The sequence below is a fragment of the Anopheles stephensi genome, chromosome X (assembly GCF_013141755.1).
Source record: "Anopheles stephensi strain Indian chromosome X, UCI_ANSTEP_V1.0, whole genome shotgun sequence".
In the NCBI taxonomy this organism is placed as follows: Eukaryota; Metazoa; Arthropoda; class Insecta; order Diptera; family Culicidae; genus Anopheles; species Anopheles stephensi.
Window position 1 is genome coordinate 7,369,213 of NC_050201.1, and position 20,857 is coordinate 7,390,069.

At 44.8% G+C, this 20,857-nt stretch overlaps 1 protein-coding gene across 4 annotated transcripts in view; it reads right to left on the reverse strand.

Annotated features, from left to right (window-relative positions):
• The window catches only part of LOC118517376, a 49,682-nt gene that overhangs the window by 12,168 nt on the left and 16,657 nt on the right, over nt 1–20,857 (reverse strand). For all 4 annotated transcript variants that reach the window (XM_036063395.1, XM_036063397.1, XM_036063398.1 and 1 more), the window contains 2 exons: nt 3,166–3,348; nt 2,928–3,080 (listed from right to left, as the gene is read on the reverse strand). In XM_036063395.1, the coding sequence (XP_035919288.1) occupies nt 2,928–3,080; nt 3,166–3,348 (336 nt within the window). The remainder of the gene's footprint in view (nt 1–2,927; nt 3,081–3,165; nt 3,349–20,857) is intronic.

Sequence of the window (20,857 nt, forward strand, 5' to 3'; positions counted from 1 at the left end):
AAGTCATAAAATCAATTCATGCTTCCTTTAGCAGGACCGTGATGAGCATGGAGTTAGTGCAAAATTCAAAATGATAGTAGTGACACGAGGATGTATAATTTCTATAAATAATTTGATCATGAGGGTTCAATTTACATAGGAGGAAAATGTTGAGACAGTCACGAGCAGCTACAACATGATAAGGGTAGGACTAGGTCTATTTCCGTACCTTGCGGTACGTTCTTCTGACGTCGAAAGTCTGTTGCGGTTAAGGAGTGGTTTCTCGTTTTTCAAAAATAGCAATTTATAGAGCTTATTTTCCGTAAAGCAGTAAATGCAGAAAAAATTAAGTCCGATTAGTGTGAGAAAATATAACCTCAAAAAGATAAGGTTTACTGATGATGTATGCGTGTCATGGAATTCTAACCTCACATTTAAAAACTTTCAAAGTAATTATAGAGATAAGCTCGACAATCAAGCAGACGAAAACGAGGATAAAAAAAACATATAAATCCGGCTTCTCCGCCATTTCCAGTCTCAATCCATCCTGGACCCCTTTTCTCGTTGGTGCTTGGTGTTATACGTAAGCTAACGCCTGACATGTCTGTTCCTTTAAATTGTTTAAGTCTTCTGTTGTCTCCAGTCTCGAGTTTTTTTATAACCCATACACCACTGCGTACGAAGTGCATCGCCAAATCTTTGGAGTCGTAAGCGTAGCTTTATTGATGGAGCTGCTCTTCTTGGCAGTTATTGCCATTCCTATCACTTGTCTTCCATGTTTCATTCTATCCACGTACTTCCACGCAGATCTTCCTTGACGCACTCGTCATGGCTCTGATCATCAGTTTTTTGTCGGTCTTCTCCAAATCAACCACTTTTTGCATCTCTTACATTTACACACTTTCTTTACCTTCTTTCGCTCCTCCTACTTCCCCGCCATCCAACGACCTTCCCTAAATCCTTTCATGTTTCAAGTTAGAGCTTAATGGTTATTTTTCGTTGAACCTTTTTGTTAATAAATTGAAAGATATACTATTCTTCATCTCAAGCAAAAACAAAAATGCACCGGAAAAACCATATTTGAATTAACACATAATCTAATAAAATTTTAATGACAATGGAGACGCCCAGTACTTGGTAGAAATATTATGTAAATTAAAATATTTCATTTTAAGGACTTTTATTACTAATGAAAATGCAATATTTTTTAAGAACCATTTTCCTCTTTTTTATCGTAGAATTCGACAAAATTTTCTTGATGCGGAGATCTCCAACATTCTTTTTAAAGAACAGTGAAAAACAAAATGGCGTTATTCTTGGGACTATTCTTTCACAGCTATACATTTATTTTAAAGTGAAGAAAATATATAATACACTGATAATTCTGAAATTCCATGTTTCATGCTTTAAAGTTGGGCTAAATCAACTGACTATCGACCCTTAAGACATAGCAAATCCAAAAACATGTTTCAACTCATACTTGCGTCCCAATATGAAAAATATTTTACATATTTTTTCGTTGTGCTCTCGATACACATTAACGTGTTGTGTTTCTTTCGTTTTTTTCTGCCCTGTTTTTTTTTTTGACTAAGCATTTCACTCCTCAAACCCTCATAACCTCCGCTCGCCCATAGCTAACACGCGACACGCGACATACGGTCGGGCACCAAACCTCATTTACTTCCGACCGTGCTATTATCTTGTCAATTTTTTAACGCGCACTCATGCCTACCCTGCCACACGCTCGGTCACAGGTGGGCTGGTGCGGGCATGTGCGCCCGAGTGTCACATTTCATAGGTTATGATGGTAATCGTAGCTTATTTAGCATGGTTCCATCATTCGGCCTGGCACGGCCGATGCGTACAGTGTTTGTACGCGGGCTTGGGCTGTCGCAAGGTAGCTCTGATGGTGGCTAGGGTTATCGGGAAGAAGGGACGGTGCGGAGGTAAGAGGTGTAAGTGACAGAACAACAAACTGCAACATGCGACGATGATGAAGGCGCTTTTTTTGTTGTTCTCGTGTGCCTAAGCGAAGGAAACAAAACGAGGCCTTCGCATGGTAATAATTGAAAACGTGTCGCATATTGGATGGGGTTGATATCTAGCCGTAGAAAACATATGTTTAGCGGTGTTGAAAGCGTGTGGTATAATGAGCAAAACTTCTATAAATAACGCTTTAATGTTTCCTTTAATAGGCGTTACAGGCTAGCTGAAAATATTCACAATGGGCTTAAAATTCGATTTTTTCCAACTTCATAGAAATATCTGAGAACCTCATAAAAAACTATAAAAAGTTCTACGCCTAACAGTATGCAACAATCATAATAAAGAGCCAATCAAGGACAACTTCAAAATTTCCAATTCTTCGCTTCGTGAAAATTGACTTCATCCACCATAAAGTTGCCACATCAGAATTTGCTATTGCAAGTAGTGATGGGCGGCTCGACCAGAACCTTCCAGGTCGGATCCATCCATAATCGATTTTCTAGTTCCTATGGGTTCGAGTCAACCCGTAGATGCAACGAGTCCGGGACGACCCGTGGGTGTAACGAGTTCAGGTCGACCCAGGGGTGCAACGAGTTCGGTCTTATGCATGGGTCATCCCAAAATTGCTTCGGAACGACCCGGACTCGTTGGACCCTCAGGTCGACTCGAACCTACTGGTCGAACTCGCGTATGCTTTGCTACACCTACGAGTTGCCTGGAACTTCTGCACCCACGGCTCGAACTCCCGAACCCTAAAGGAACGAGCTCAACTCCGTGTAAAGAGTCATATGACCCATCACTAATTCAAACATGAGCCTTTTCCTTTTCCTTCGAAGAGAAGAATGTCTACGTTTTCTTACGGACTGAACTTCCCAAAGAGGCAAAGTGTCTACAATTTCATGAGATTACTCTTCACTACATCAGCACCGCAAACATTCCAAATGGCAAAACGGTATACTTACGTGAGGCTTTTCGTACGAATGGCCCGATGAACCGTAGCTGGAGCTACCGCTCGAGTGTCCCGAGCTTCCGTGTCCCGAGCCGGAGCTCAGCGAAGAGCTACTGCTGCCCGCAACGAGTGAAGCCGACGCAGATCCAATACCCGACAGCAGCGTCTGTAAGAATCAATCACCACCACGACACGGCCACGCAAACATGAGTCTCGGTCGACGAACCGGCAGGACGAGCTCCCACGCTTACCTTCTTGAGACCGGACAGCAAATCGAACGACCCACTACCAGACCCGAACCCGGAACGTTTGATTCTCGCCACATCATCCGCCGCCAGCTCTATGTCGGCCAGATCGACCGGGTCCAGGCTTGAGGTGGCCGAGGGTTTGGCGTACGCTGCCAACGGCAGCAACACAGCGATCAGCAGAATGATCTGTACGAATGAGAAGGAAAAACGCAAACAGAAACACAATGAAACACAATGTTATCGGGGTGGGGAAACAACTTCCAACGAAAATCGGTCGACACGCTCAAGCAGCCCGACCCTTGAATCCACCGGTATAAGCTCTCTCGCAACAAGTACTCTCGAAGGGCGCACATGTACCGCGCGCGGTCTTTTTTTCCCCCCCTGTGTGAGACGTGGTGTCGAGTTTTAATTGACACTTGACGCTAATCATCGCTAATGAGCTCAGCCAGGTAAAACACAAAGCAGTAAAGTATAAACAAAATCAGAAAAAAAAAATCTCCACGCTTAAGGGCGCGCTTTAAGACAAACGAGAGGTTAGGTCTGTCTCTCTCTCTCTCTCCCTCTCTCTCAATTGTCATGTTTGAACGGTGACACTTGGTTGACATCTTTTCTATTGCTGAAAGCGTGAGCACTTCACACGCTTTCCCAATGCAGCAGCACCTACATGGAACCTACCATGGAAACCGAGACACTGTCTCAAGCACTCTAATGAGAGAGAGAGAGCGAGAGAAGGAGGACTAATTGTCACTTCTCGGTTTTGTTATTTGTTTCCATTTGCCATCTAATTAGGTTCGCCTCGGAAGCGAAAGGAAATCGTTGGCAGGATTAAAGAGCATCAAAGCAATCAATCGACACCTTCGTCGACGACTTGCCCACCACTGCAAGAGCGGTTGTTGCACGCGACGCTTACACAATACGCGTGCCGCTAGCTCACTCACCTCCGTTTGGGGCCTCCCCACGGGACAAAAGCGGAGAATTGTTTGCGGCCCTTTTGCTGCTGGGAGGCTTCGACAGGTACGAAACGAGACATAATAATCACCCTCCATAGGCACATGTTCACACACACACTCGGAGTAATTGTGGGCGGTTAGATGCGGTAAGAGGTAACGACGTTGCTGTTCGGGACAAAAGCCTTCAAAGTTCAAAGTTGTCATGGTTTAATTGAAATTTAATTATTTCGATTGCCGTACGGAAGCCCGTTACGATTAGGGACGCTGGGCCCGGGTTCCGAGGAGAACCGTTTGCCGAACTCATCTTCACGTAAATGCGGGTGTAAGATTGCATTCGCTTTCCCAGCCACCCTTAGCATACCGGCAGCAGGAACTCAACGTAACGCACCTGCAGAACGGGGTTTGCCGGTAAAGTTTGCGCCGGTGGTGTAATTAAATTCCTCGAGCTTTTGAGTTTGATGCACCAGCTCCGAGGAGGGCCTCCAAAAATTTTTCCAACCACCCTGGTACTTGTTAATTGAATGTCGGGAATGTCCGGAGCGTTCCCAGCCCCTGGCGCAGGGGCGAGACTCAAAAAGGAGTCAATGTAATGCCAATTATTGTCGCTCATTATCGGTGGGACCGAGTTTTTTTGGGGGATCGTACAGGGAAATTAATTGGGTCCGGGTAGGGTTCATACGTCGATTTACAACTTTACAACTTCCTGTACAAGCAATTTTGCTACAGAGAGTAACCAAGGCTTCCGGTTACGTTTGAGGTGCGCCAGAAATATGTTACGATACAATGCATCGAGTAGGAGCGCGCAGCTGGAAATTGTGCTTTGAAAATTAGAAACGAAATTTGCGCCTCCCGTTAATGAGTTTGCATCAGAAGGGCATCTAGCTATCCTGATGATTCATATACATATTAGGACAGCTCGAAGAGTCGTTAATATCACTGAGATACAACTCAAGGACTCGTGTCAGTGACTGATCAACCTTGGCAGCTGAAGGAGCGGTCTCTTCGGGGCCTCGTCGGCGAAGGAAATCCAGTTGCTTCCCTCTAATATCACAACAAGAGGGGGCTCAACTGCCATTCCGCTTGGGGCCTCTTAATATCTTGACCCACCACTGACTCGTACCGCTGCAAAAACAAGAATCTCTTACAGTTAGTTCTTCACACCGTCAAGATATTAGAAAACTTGGTGTTATTCTTTCCTCAACACGGTCAGACATCCATTTTTCACTGTAGGCAATCAAAGGCTAGTGGAGTGACATTCTTCGTCACACGCGTCGAGTCTATCAACTGCTCGTCCACCCGGCTGAAGTCAACCAATTCCGGTTCCCTCTTCACGCGTACGGCAATGCTTTCGATTGAGTCGTATCAATAATTCCACTTTCTTTACTGTCGAATCTGAGGGTCACGTTAACGAAATCGACGAACGAAAAACCTCACCCACGGCTCCACGGCGAGATCAAGCGTTTGAACGAACTCGACGGCGAGAAGGAGGCACACCAAACCATAAACAATCGATTCGATTTTATGTTTACGATGCGCTGAATCTTTATTCTCTTGCGATGCTTTATTTTTTTTATCGCTGGAACCGAGCGCAGACCGAGCGTAGTAAAATAATTTTCCACTGCCGGGGCGCCGGAAGTTGATTTCACTTTTCGCACCAGGATGGTTGCCGTCGCATCGATGCTTGGTAATGCCATTATCGATGGGGCGACTCATTTCAAACTGTCGTTTTGGGGGACCAGCGGCCCGTTTGGACCCAAACCCGTTTCTGTTAAGAAGATAGACCAAGTATGTGTGTGTGAGAGAGATATGATGAAGCAAAACAAGGACCCAAAAGAACCAAAAATGGCAGAAACAGCAGTCGACAATAAATGTCCTGTAATTGCCTATCTATCGCATCGTTCTGCCTGCGAGTTGGACACCATTTTTCGGGAGAGATATATATTTATTGGTTAATATTAGCTGCTGGGCCAATAAAACTACAATATTGGTTTCTCTGGAGGTTTTGCTGCCGGGCCGAAGGTTCGTATCCCCCTGGCCATGCTGAAAGCGCGCGTACCCGGGCACACGATTGCACCATCAGCGATCGTTGGATGCAGATGCAATCGATGTTATTGCCTGTTTGTAGCATCGTTTGTAGCGCTGGGGAGCAGTTTGGGGGGAAAATTCGAACAAAAACCAAAACAGCCGAAAAGAAAGACACGGACAATCGGACGTTCTGGACGTGGATGGTTCCTCCAAAATGTTATTTCAATTTCCCGGAACAGGTAGCACACGTTCTTGTGCACGACGGTATCTTGGGGAGAAAAAAAAAATCAATCTGTGTTCGATCTGGTGCTCGTGAGGTTGCCTGACCACGCTGGCCACCTGGCCTAAGCTATTCCGACAAAACGTGAGGATACAACCCGATATTAGCCGTGTATGCAAATGGTTCTACAGCCAGCCGAGGGATATCACCTTTCAGCGTGGGTGGGTATCCGATTGCACTATGGTTTGTCACCGATGTTCACTCCGACCGTTCGTTCGGCGCACCCGACAAGACTCGTTACATCATCACGTCCCAAAAATGTAAGAGCATTGGGGTTTTTTTTTAGGGAGTTGCTGAACTTCTTGGAAATTGTACGCTATCGAACGCATCAACCAAACGCAACAAAGAGCACTGCTGTTTTCGGTAAAGATTGGCGCGTGATTCTTGGACTGTACGAGCTAGTGGCAATATCATTATTCTTCCAGGAATCAAAAATGGTACTTACATCTCCAAAAAAAAGCGTCAGCTTTGGGTTGGAACAAAGAGAGCATCATTTTCAAAGAAGGCTTCTATTCATATAAATTATTATATTATACACGCCTAGGCGAGGTCGTTAAGCCACTATTGTGGTGGAGGAGAAGAAAGGATCGGGATATTGAATCTCGTCCGTATCGTCTCCTCGTCTGCAAGGACTGACTGCTACTTCACTTATTCCTCTTCCTTGGCACAACTACAATCTCCAGAAACCTTGGCCTGCCATTTCCGTAGGAATAGAGTCAGCTCTACCCGTACGGGGAGGCGGTCTTCTAGTTGGGATTCGAACCCTGATCCTGCCGCCGTGTGGAGACCGACGCCATTATCGCCTCGGCCATCGGTTCGCCCCATGACTCTCAAGCTACAGGTGAACTTAAGTCAAGGAAGTCAGTATCAGCAGCCAATCACCTCTTGAGGTTATGATGCCAAAGAAGAAGACCAGGGGATTTGGATGCTCAAGTCACAATGAGTGCGTTTAAATCATCACGAGTTTGTTGTTTAATAGTAATCAAACGATTTAAATCCAACGCAGTGAATTCTTATCCCTGTAGAGTGCCAAAAAGTTCCAATCGTAACGATTCCTCTATTTCATCCAATGCTTTCAAAGAGAGTAATATCCTCAGCTCAAATTTATTTATTAAAATCACCTGTGAGAACCTCTTACGATGAGCTCAAGCAAATTCCTGAACGCTCGCGGCCCACCCGCTTCACAATTTCTCGCAACACACGCGTGCTTATCTCTCCGCAGAACCTGCAGTTATGAATTCTGTACAATTTCTCAACGCCTCGTAGTCCGTCAATTAGGGCAAGGATACACGATAGATTAAATCGCTCATAAGCGGCTTTATTTACTGCAACCCAATAGCTATAATTATGCACTAAGCTTGATTGGGCACGAACGGCCCCATTCTAGGGTCAGTGTTGCCCTTTTACGGGTAAATGTATCTTGCTTCGTTAATTAGTAAGTCACCGGGAACTGCTCCGACCTACACTCCGACGGGAGTGTTGCCCGTAAGCAACAGATCAAAAGCGCATTAGCGTCCGTCTCGAGTGCAGTTTCCCGAGAATGCAGCAATTAACCAAATAATTCGAAATCTTGCCCGTACGGCCTTCCGTACATCGATTAAATTAACATGCGACCAGTGCAACCATAAGGGGACCAATTCTGGATGTTAATACCGCGAGCGACCACCGTACATCAACCCCCCCCCCCCCCCCAGGCTCATCACCCACGGTTCCGGTGGGCTACTCATGTTCACGCGGTCGCCCAGCGCGGTCATATTTTATCGTCAGCTGGAAGGTACGTTTTTCTCACCACATCCAGCCAATCTGATACCCGAGATCGGGTGATTATTTATTCAAGCGCGCACACCACCCGTTGTCCTACCGTTGGCAACCTGCAGCTAGTCGGTTGAGGCGCAAATGATGATAAAATGCATCGTTGCATCGGAGCGATAAAATTGGACCGAGTGTCTAACGAGTGTCGGCCGGATACTTGACACCTGATGGCTACCGGGAAGCGGGTTCGGCGAGCCTTTCGCGGAATGAGTTCCAGTACGGCCACTTGGGTTGGGGAGAGATATACGGGCATGGGGCATGGGAGATTAGTGTGTGAGGCACGTTTGCGGTCACGGAGATCTGGGAAGATGTGCGGAAGAATTGGAGTGTACATCCTGTGCACACTATCGCTCGTTAGCTTGGAAGAACCCCAACATCCCAGAATTATGGACGTGTTGTTTCACCAGGGACACGGAATCTGTTAGATGATGCCCGGTGAACACATTCCTGCCTGAGTACCTTAATCATCCCAAGCAACGTATGCAACGGACACATCCATCCATCCAAGGAGAGCTTAAATAAAAAAATTCTCCACAAGTACTTCTGGATACCGATATCGAGCTGCGGACGATGTCTGTTTGACGATTTCGGGAAAACTTGACAATACCACTCCAGATGTCCGGATAAAGTTTTGCTGTCCAAAATTTCGGACCAGACAAATGTAAATTTCTTTCTTCCTCCCGCTTCACCCAGAATTCCACATCGAGCATGTCGCGTGTGCTGAGGATATGCTCGGTGGCTTTGTAGCATTGAGTTAATTGAACTTTTATTTATTCCTACTGACAACCGACGGCAACTTGGAGGAGTTTTAATGTGTCGAGTGTCGGCCATCCCTAACCTGCCTCCCATCGCGCCCAAAAGCAAACGCCCCACAGGTTTGAGGTTAAAACTTTTCTAATCTAACGCCTGCCTGCAATAAAACGTTTTCCAACTGCTACGAACTACTACGCGCTACTTCTCGAAGCACCCATAAATGTGGGTGTGAATGTGAGTGTGTGTGTGTGTATGAAGGTACATAAATTCCGGCCAGCTCAACACGGCAAACTTGCCCGTGGTACGCAGACAGTAACTACAGCTCTAACGGCTGCTTGTAAATTGCGGAATTGTTTGTAGCAGTGCGCTTCTGCTGCAGGCGACCACTAGACGACATCACGCGTAATGGTGACAAACTGGATGGGGGGAAGGGGAGTGTGGGGTTTGGCCCGCGAAGATGCTACTAAAGTTTTCCGTAGGGGAAAGTTTGTAGTGCAGCATCAAGTTTGCCGGTGCAGCGGATTACAGCAATTCACGTCCCACGGAAGAAATCGGTCGCGTACGAGGTGAAGATTAATGTACTTGAGAGCCGAGACAATTCGTACGCCACGCGGTACTTGTGCTAGTGTTGTGTGTTGTGGGAGAGGAGGGGGGGGGGAAGAGGGCCAGTAAAGGTATACAAAAGAAGACAAAGGATTCTTTCCCGTGCGTGTTCATCCAAGGCTGGAAGAGATTAGCCTTGAAATCTTTACTTCCTACTTTCGAACATTCGATTTTTTTTTCTTGGGGCGCTCAAATCTCAAGAAGTACAGTTGGGTTTTGAGATGCTCGGATATGAATATAAAATTCTCAAGCAACGTAGATTTGGAGATACGTGGAGTCTACCTAGTTAGAGTGTAGAGTTACCCAAGATGTCTATGCAAGGACCTAAAGTAATGAATCCAAAATGTTCGTCGAAAGGAGTGTTATAGGCAGAAAAAATGTTGCCTCCTTCTTTTACTTTTCTTATTAGACACTTCAACCTCAAAAGGTCTCAGTCTACCAATTCTGACTTTACTTGGGTTTACCCGTAGCTGGATAGTTAGTCCTGCATACGGAGAGTCTTGTCCAGAGAAAGTGCAAGAGGCAGTTCAAGATATAATCAAATTAAGCGATAGACGACTTATTGTTGCTATCTCGAACTGGGAAATGTTGGCAAACATCTGGACTCTTGCTTTAGGACCTCACAAACTTTGTAAGACTTTAATTCCTCATTGCGCAGTTCTAGATATCATGAATCTAAGCAAAAGACGACTTATCGTAGCTATATCCCAAATTGAGCAATGTTGGCAAACATTTGAATCTATCTTTAGGACCTCACAAACTTTGTAATACTTTAATTCCTCATTACGCTGTTCCAGATATCATAAATTTATTCAATAGACAACTTAACGTAGCTATATCCCGTAACTGGGCAATGTTGGCAAAACTTTAGGACCTCACAAACATTGACTTGATGGACTTTGATTCCTCAATATTCGCAAAATAAATTTTCACACAATTTCGAGATCTTCGTAACTTGAGCCCCGACTGTACCTAACCTGCTAAGCGAGAGGAACGAAACAGTCGCCTCTCTCCTCCTCTTTCCATCCCATGCCCTCCTATCCATATCATCCAAAGTCCAGAAGCGATGGTTAAGATGGGAAGTGTTTTAACAGCATACACATCGAATGAATCTTTATTTGCATCTTTCCCCCCCCCCCCCCCTCGGTCTGTTTTACGACTTCCGAGGAAAATATGGTGTCAAAAAAAAACACACACACACGCCAAACCACAAAGTCTCCTCAAGAATTCAGGTTCTGGGGCATGATTTCAAACGCCTGACGGTGGTTCCGAGCACCGGTTGGTTAAAAATATGTGCCAAATCTGTGCGAAATCTAGCAGTCGATGGATTTTCGCCACTCGCACACAGTGCTAACTGGTTTATACGGCAGGGTTGACAGCTTTTGTGTTATTTGTTAGTTCGAGTGTGGCACATATTACTGCCGTACGGCAAACCACCGGCACCTGATGCTGATGGGATGATAGAGAACGATGTTGATGGAAAGCTCGTGCACACACACACACGCCAAGTCTCACATTTACCTTCTGTCAAATATATCCTCAACGTAGGAATAGCAACAGCTCACACTTAAAAAAAAAAACAAAACAAAACCCAACTTATCGGCTCGACGGATCGGTGTCTCAATCAGACGACGGGAAATGGATTCGTTTTACCCGGAAACGCACACCGGAACATAAATTCTCCCTTCCTTCTGCTGCTACCCCTTCATTCTCAATTTTTTTTTTGTTATTGGTCCTGCTATCTTAATTTATGTTGCTGTGTTGTTGTTCCCGGTGCTTGTTTCCCGTGTCTATCTACAACTCCCACACTGCAGACACTCCTGACGGGGTAAAGGTCCTTGCATGTATTTATTTGCGTGTTTCATGTCTGCTTCCTGTTTTTTTTGGCTTGTTTTTCCCTTTTGTTTTCGCTCTCCCTTCTCTTGCTTCACTTGCAGGCGCCTCTAAACGAGTGACTTAAAATAAAATTATTTTTTCATCGTTTCAACCCCGTAGTACGCCGGAGGAAGCCAGTCAATCCAGCCTGCTTTTCTTCAATGAAAAGGAAACAGATTTTTAACTCAATTCTAAGGGCGAGAGTGCCTATGGCGGCGTCTTCCTTTTCGAAAACCGATTTCTCATCCCCAAAAAGCTTGGATCTCTCACACGCGCGCACACACACACTTGCGCTTAACCGATTCCCGGCTGAATGACGTAATCGGGAAATTGTTTTGTTATCCTGTTGCACATCCTACAGACAGGTTTTCCCGGGCTTTTCCGCCGTTCGGTGTGTGCGTTCTTTGTTACTGTCTTCTTCCGGTGAGGTATCGCTTGACTTGCGATATTTCTAGCACCGTAACGAGCGCATAATAAAATTGGGTTAGCCGTACATTTGCGCACAGTACATCTATAAATATATTCTGCTCTTCAATTGTTTGCGACCGGCAGCGCACGGTGCTTGTTGGCTTGGGGAAGAAAGACTCCCGCGGCCTGGTGAGCTAGGGTACTACACCTTTGCATACCACGGAAGCGATGCGATTATCTTCCCCCACGAGCGCTTTTTTCGGAAAGGTTTTTTCCCGTGACCTCCTAAGAAGCTGTGTCGAATGTTCGTACCGTTCAGCGTGCATTGCTGCGGGTTACGAGTGACTGCAGGTGCAGGTCGGCATCGTCGGAATGGACACAATTTGTTATTGTTGTCAATTTGGGACCACATTTTTTGTTTGTCGGCAACCGGCAACCGTACCTTCACAATTCGAGTTTTCGCTGCATCAAGACAAACACGGGATAATTATAGTCATTACCCGAAAACGTTCTCGCAAACATTCTCCGACCCGACTTGCAAACATTACTTATCGCGACTGGGGAGCGACCCCAGGAACGTGACCCGGATGCCCGTCAGCATCCAAAATTCTTCCGTTCCAATTATTTCCGTTTACATGGTAGCACACGTCATTAATAAAACAAAGAGAGAGAGAGAGAGAGAGAGAGAGAGAGAGAAACAGACGTTTTGTTCGTTTCCCAAATCGATGAAAAGCGACTAAGGATTCTTTTCTGGCGACGTTTATTTGGTTGACGCCCTAATGAGATTTTCGAACCGCTTGCAAGGTCCCATCGATCACCAGATCTTGACCACCTGTCGGTGCAAGATTTTAGGAGGAGGTTTTTCGTATTTATTTTCACCAGGCTACTTGGGAATAGCTAGTGGAACGTTTGGCTTGCTGAAGCCGGAAGTAGTTCTTGCTGTAGTTTTGTTGAAAAATGTGGACGAGTAGCGTTCAGGGTAGAATTTTCTTGGGAGTTGTTGAGGGCCTAACAAGCTGTGTTAATGAATCTCATAAAAAAAAATAAGTTAAGGGGAGTTAAAATAATACAATGGTTTTCAAAAATATCAAGGAGATTCAAAATTTCACTTGAACAGTTTTACTTCTTTTAAAAAACCCTTCAAAACGATGAAAAAAGTAAAATAAATGTAGTCACTACTACAATCAATCGAATTTTAACGTACTGCTTAGCAACGAACTTTATAGTGATATGGTTAGAATGCTCGATTTCTACACAGCTGCACTTCAGTTCGAATCCCGCTCTGCTCTCTCAATCTTGTTCTTAATTTGTCTTATCCTGTTGTTTTTCTAGCGCTGTAAATGATTTCCATGAAATAATGATTATGATATCTCATCGTTATGTTTAAAAGGGATTTCAGGATTCAGTCAGAAGAAAGCTAATTATTTAGATATAAGAACATTTCCTGAAAATCAATATCAGGCTTCAAACTTGAACCTTGTGTGGTGTTTTCCCTTGAGTGCTTAGCTTTAAGCTAAAACAATACCACAGCGCACTCTACAGAACGCAGTTTTAATTCCTTTTCTTTAAACAATTTCTAGATTTTGATACTGTTTACAGAGAGAGAGACTTCACTTTCATCTCTCAATCAACTTTCATTGTAATGGCTTGCATGGATCTATATCAGGTGACTATTCGGTTGATTTGATTCCGGTTTGCTAGAATTTGAATCCTTTGCATTGTACCCTTAATTGTTGTTTTTTTGGGAGTAATTTGGAATGCTTTCAGATATGCTTACTTAGGCCGATTTTTCCATTAAATATGATGATCATGTACTTACAATGATAATGTTTAAATCTGTTCAAGGATTCAAACTGTCGACAACTTCTTTTTTTGGCGCTACAACCTTAAGAAGTCTTGGTTGGTCAGTTCTGCCTTCTTTAACTTGACTATACGCGTGGCTCTGCAAACTTAGCAGGGTACTTGGGACCTCGAGCTTTAAAGCGCCTCGTTTATATCGACAGAGGTGCATACCTCTCCTACAATGAGGCTGTCTCAATCAATTAGAGGGACCTCGAACTCCATAATGTCACCGCTAGGTCTCTGAGATTCTAGTCCTGGTCTGGAGAGTCGATTTGTTAGGGACCTCCAAGGAACTGTTGATCCGCCATCTCCCGTCGCTAGACCCGTAGCTACACATCGGTACCGAGAGATGATCTGGTATCGCATCGGTCACTCCGTCGCTCTATTATTGTGGTCGATATAGTCCTTATATTGGTATGAGATTCAACGATCTACAGGTGCTAAGTGATTCTTTTTCCTAGACTCTACAACCTTGAATGGTCTCGGTCCGCCAATTTTATCTCTCTGTGACTTGATTTTACCCGTAGCAAAATAGTTAGCTCTGCGTACAGGCCACAAAAATATATAATCTCTCATTCAAAAATCGTTACAATTTAAATTTAAAATTCTCTGAAAGAGATCGTACTCCTGCATCAGTGCAATAAATAATATAACCTAGTTAATAAGCATTTGGACTAAAATTCAATATCATATAAAGCTACGAATCAAATGACAAGAGCAAATAGCATAAAACCTTCCTTGCGAGTAAGATCGTTGCTCCCAAGCACACAAAACCATCGTTCACAGCGCACATCAAACGTGTACCAAGTGGGAGAATCGCTTCACCTACCATTTCTCATCAAATATGCAACTCATATTGTATTGTTTTATCGCATACCATCTCCACCTCCCGCTTCCTGCTCCTCCTCCTTCTTCTTCTCCGATGCATTTGAACAACGAAAAGAAACACATTCCAAGGTGCAAATGAAAAACACGTCCCCCTAGGTGCAGTGCAAGATTTGTTTCCACAAGCACGACAACGGTTTCCTGCTGTTTACTTGCGCCACACGGGTTGCTGCCGGGCGCGATACTTGAAACACACACACACACACCCAATTGAAAACCCCAATTTCAGCACCTTTTCCGTTTGATACGTTTCGAAATCCGTCCGTTGCCCGTCAAAGGCTTAGGACGCGCAACAGCGCGACTACTAGACAGGACACAAGTTGCAGTTTGTTTGCCGTCTTTGGCACAGATTTTACACGTCGTTCGATCGCACTCGCTCAATCGATTCCGGGCGCGCACTACATTCACGCTCTTCAGCGCTTCACCGTTCCAATCGAGGACCTGTGTCGAAGAGTTTGTCGTCGAGGACCGCCACTTCACCGGCATTCAGGGATTGGTTTCAGGTGACGAATCGCGGGCTGGCACTGGTGATGGGACTCCGGATCTGGCCGGTTTGATTCCGTTGTTCCAATTCCAAAGATATAGAAAACCCGGTTTCCATCCGGAACCGACCGGAACCGGAACCGTCCCGAACCATCAAGAACTGTCGGAACCATCCGGAACCGAAAGCCGGAATTTTAATGCATCGACCAAGCAATATTGTCCCGCATCCTTCCCAAGATCAAGTGGAATAGAATCATCAACCAATACAATATTTTAAAATTTATAAAACCCGTTTACCAAAGTTTGGCTGACGCTTACTAATACTTCCCAATTACGATTCCGGACAGCTCCGATGATATCGATGGTTCTGACGGTTCCACTGACATCGACGGTTCCGACAGTTCTTACAGTTCCGGACAGCTCCGACAATTGAGCCAATTCCAAAGGTTTTCGATGGTTTCGAAGGCTCCAACGGTTCCGACGGTTCCGGACGGTTCCTTCGATTCCTACGTTTCCAGCAGTTCCGACAGTTTCAGATGGTTCGTTACAACCTACCTTCCGGAACTGTGTCCATTTTTTTTTTAATCTTCCGGAACCATTTCGACTGTTTTTGCTCCAATTTTGCCCATCTCTAGTTGATACATCGCACCAGGTCTTGGTATCGATAGCCGATTTGCCGACTACCAGTGCTGCCGCCGAACGCTTGAAAATGCATATCGCTCCACTCGTACAATGCATCTCGTCTGCCGGATGAGAGCACCCAGCGTTTCTAGCATTACATTCCATGTGTCGTCGTTTCTTGAGGAATGTTTCCTGTTGCTTGGCTACCGTGGCTACACGTGGCCATACAATCGACACCATTTTTGTTGCAGCAAAAATTCCGTTTCCGTTATGCACAAAAACACAAAAAAAAACCCCGCATCCAGTAGTTTCAGGGTCAACGGGCCATAGCCATCGATAATTGATGAGGGTTTTTTTTTGCTGCTTCTCTCCACCAACCATTAAACCGGTAACTCGGTAACTTTGTACGAAAACACGACAACAAAATAAAAGTAATGGAGAAATTCATTGCTCGGCTCCGCGCACCGTCGGGTGTGGGTTGGAAAATGAGGCCCCGATCGAAGTGGTGGCAGTGAAAATGAAAATCGACCCAAGCATAAAGCACACTACGAGCCCTTCTTCCGGTCCGCTTAATGGTCGCCTGCCGGATTGCGTGTGTTGCCGGAGGTGTACACCAAATAAAAGCGAGCTTACCACCGCAAACATGCAACAATCGCCCACGCCACGTTTGAATGAAAGCAAAACAACAACAACAAAAAACGGTTCGAAAACATACTCGAATGCACTCGAAACGTATTGCCGATTATAATGGTGATTGATAGCACTCGGCATCGGTTTGACAGGGTTTCGAGGAGGCGTTCGGGGTCAAGGGATGGACGGAAAACGGGGAAGCTGACCGACCGAGGAGGTAAACCGTGTATTCATTTTCCGGTGAAAATGCATCAACGTAAAAGCTTTTTTCCCCGCGATCAGTGTGTCATGGTGATACGGCACCGTTCCGGTTAAGCTGTCGAAAATTGATAATTAAACGTACTGCGACGCTGCTTGCCGGCCGACCTTACAGATATTCACCAAAGCAAATGTACAATGGATTTGTGCTTTCTAGAATCGCATTTCAGCATTTTATATCATACGTGTGAAACTGTGCTTCGGATAGTGCTTAAAATAGCCAACGAACCGGTCGAACTCCTTACGCTGGATGCAGGATGCATTTGGAGAAATTTATTTTCAGCTCGTCAGCTCTTTTTCGGGGCTGTTTTAACGGAGCAGCCTTAACGGTGTAGCAAATTTCTCCCCAATGTGCTGAGCACATTTTGGATAATTTTATTATCAGCTCACGAATTCTTTGTAAGGAGCATCGGGTTTTTCTTTAGTTGGCTGCAAAATGCATGCACATATTCCAAATGTACTGGAGACACATTAAGAAGAATTGTATTTTCAGCACATCAATTCCTTTCGCCGTGATCTAGGGTTACTTGGGCAGCTTTTCAATGATTAACGTAAATCACCAGAATGGACCTGCCACTCAGTCAAGTGTCTTCTTCTTCTTATTTGGCTTAACAACCACGAGAAGTTTTGGCCTGCCACCATTTCTGACTTTCCGTAGCTTGCTTTTACCCATAGTACGCCATAGTGAGTCCTGAATAGTCTGGTGGAGATTTAAACCACAGTCCTGCCGTGTGAAGCCCGGTACCGCTATCACCTCGGCCACTGGATCGCTCCAATCAGATATCAGGCAGGTTTATATTCTACGGGTGCTAGTATTCACATTGCTAGCAATACGGCCAGGCCGTTCTTTATGAATAAAAAAAAAAAAAAGTATTCACATTGCTATCTAGAAGCTCTTCTTTGCTGTCCCAACTCGTCCAACAATAGAATCGAGAGAACGGCACAGTACGAGATTCAAATGGAGTTCCGTTGGAGTCAAGTTTGAAACTTAGAAATTGCATCTTAAGACCTAACCTAAGAAATCTATGCAATAGAAAGATTTCCAACAGTAGTAAACCTAGAGTGGTCTGGTGGCAGAGGCTACAGCGGCGCTGGTCTTCACACGGTAGGACCGGAGTTCAAATCCCATCCGAACCGCCTCCCCCAACGCAGGGCTGACTACTTTGCTACGGGTAAAACCAAGTCACAGAAAACCAGAAATTGGCAGCCCGAAACCTTTCTAGGTTGTAGTGCCAAGAAAGAAGAAGAAGTAAACCAAGCCTCTACATATGATGCAACCTAGTACTGCACTTCAAAACCTATATAGTAGGAGGTTAAGGTGCAGCTGAAGTTGTGACAGCATCAGTAAGGTGGTTTAAGTTATTATAGCTGAAGTAATATTCCATGAAACATTTTAGGTTTTATCACAGCTGGAATAAAGTTGTTACTCCTCTTCACATCAAGGGTTATCCTTAAATACCGCGATAAAACTATAATACTGTATTATCTCTGTTAAGACTTCAAGGACCCAGTCTAAAAAACGCTGCTCAGACCATCTCTTAAAGCCCATTTCAAGACTTCAGTATTGTCTACAGAGCGAGATAGAGCGAGATAGAGAGAGAAAGAGAGATGATGCCACATAGTTGGATCGTCAGTTCTCACACTACGGGAGAACGGTTCGGATGGGATTCGAACCCGGTCCCGCTATCGCCTCTGCCACCAGGCTGCCCCAAAGCAAAGATGGCACGCTATTAACTTTGAAGCATTAAGGCTGGTGTCATTGCTCGGTCGCATGCGACTAGTCGCACAGGATTTGTATTGGATTTGACAGACAAGGTTGCATGCGACCAAATCTCATAGAAATCTTGGAATCTAGTGGAAAAGATCTTCACTGACGTCTCCTTAACATTGCTTGAGGTTAAAGAAGTATAATTTCGACCCTTTTTCATATTGCAAACTCTTTTAAAAAGCCATGCAGGTTCTACGATACGTGATAATAATTTCAAAGCGCAGCACAAGATACCACACACAAGTTTTTAACTTTGATGCAAACACTGATGAAGATTTAAAGGTCTGAAACACCAGAAACTGTTAGAAAATTCAACAAAAGTAAAAAAACGCAATGCCTTATTCATTTTGGCCGTAGTTAGTCATTTTAGTCATTTAGTCAGTCAGACACGAACAAGTTGAGGATTTTGAGAATATGAAAATTGTTTAGTACCTTCACTAGTTCTAGGTAAACTATTTCGGCTTGAAAGTAAAGCTACTTATGGGAAAATGGAGTTCAAGTTTCAGTAAGCTGAGGTAGAGTAGTAAAAGGAATAAAAATATCATCTGACACTACAGGTGCCCTCTTAGATACAAAATCGTCCGTAATATCTCTCGTCTCTCTAGTCCTTGTCCCATATCACAAAACACCTAATTTAACCACTGTTCCAAGAAGACATCACAGATCAACTGACTCAAATTTCAGGATTCCTAGGTAAAGGATTATTGGAGGCCTGTGTGTGTGTGTCGTGTCCAGTGTGAAGCACTGTAACCGTACTCAAAAAAGGATAAACGTTGCGATAATGCAACTATCGGATCAATGTTTAACACCTGTTTTTAAATTCCATAATTTTTTTCATTTCCCCGAATTCTCCCTCCCCTGTTATTCCCGTCGTGTATTGAGCATTATTTCAATTGCAACACATCGTATTATAGTTGCACTTCGACCGATGCCTAGCGTGCACACAAAAATATTGTTGCAATCTAACCGGCCCAAGGTGGTTCAGTGCGCATTGTTACGGATAAATATGCATTTCATCCATATTTTGCTAATGAGCTGTAATAACCAGAGCAACCGGTTGCCGTAACCAAGCTCCAAAGTGCAGCGAATCCAAGGCGACGGAAGCAACACCGTTACGCAAACGTGCGCGCTCCAATTGAGTATTGGTTCCGATTAGTTAGCCGTATTGATCCGATCAGCGCCGGGTACTTGGCGTCCCGTTTGAGCTTTTTCCACCAGCCCGCGTTTCTCTCGTTTCACAAACGATCATCATCGTCAACCGGGCCGAGATCTATTGTTGCAAGCGAACAAGAAGCAAACCATGAATGGTTGAAGTGTCGAACGTGCAGAAAGAAAGGGGGAACAATGGACGTTGCCTTTCACTGGTTGCAGCGCGAATATCGCATTCACTGCACCGGTTTACGGGGTGAAAGAGAAAGGCTCGGCGGGTATGTGTGAGGCACGCGGTTACGTAACGTGCTGAGTGCAATGAAAGGCCATAAAATGTTGTAAGGCAATGGCGTGAAATTGCAATTTTTCGGTTTTGGACTCAAGGTGACAGCGGTGGTCGAGATTTGGCTGTCCGTTGTCAGTTAATAATGGGGTGCGTGTTGCAGTTTGAAGCTCAATTCGGATCGACGGCACCAGGTCCAAGATGTCCAAATCGCCTCGGTTTCAATTCTAATCTACATCAAACGTGAAGAGAAAGAAATCACCACCAGAGCATCAAACGTAACGTAACGCGCTCAATTGTTGGACGTGAAAGTCACGAGTAACCACAGCCCATAATGTTGTTCATAATCGGATCCAGCTATTCCTGGACGGGGTAGTAGTTTTTTTTTCTTCGGGGGAAGCCTATTGCACCCATCAGCAAGATCCCTCAGATAATGCTGAAGCTTGCTACCAATAGACGAGACTAGTTTGATCTTCAGCTCACCCAGGTAGCATCATCATAATCTGGTGCGGGGCATCGGGATGATTTGATTATGTGTTGCGAAACTTGAAAGTCTCATCAGGTGGTGAAGAGTACGGGAAGCTAATGGTCGTAGACCGCAATCGTAAACATTCACCAGACAAGTGAACCTTTCACTGCAGGGAAGATGAATGTGCACGTTGACAGGCTGAGCTCTTTTAACGCGGCTACTGTGGCCGTTAAAGTGTGGCTAACGAAAAAAAAAACCTTGAAGAAGACCTAACACAAAGACAAGACATAAAACAATTTACTACGGTGAGTCGAGTACTACGGCGAGGCGAGTAATTGACACTACCGGCGAATGGAGGCACACCGAAGACAGATATCGTTGGTGAGAAACTTCGCTAGTGATTTGTTTTTTGTTGACCTAGTTACATCTGAATAGACACGTGGCACGTGGACCGTACTGGTTAGTGAAGGTGTACCGCAAGTGTCGAAGTTTCCTGGTACAATTCTTGACCCTAAAGTTCCTGACAGCAGCTCGTGAATTATTCAGTGATGCTGAGCCGGGAGGAACGTGTACATCTCATTACGCATTTCTTGAGCTGTGT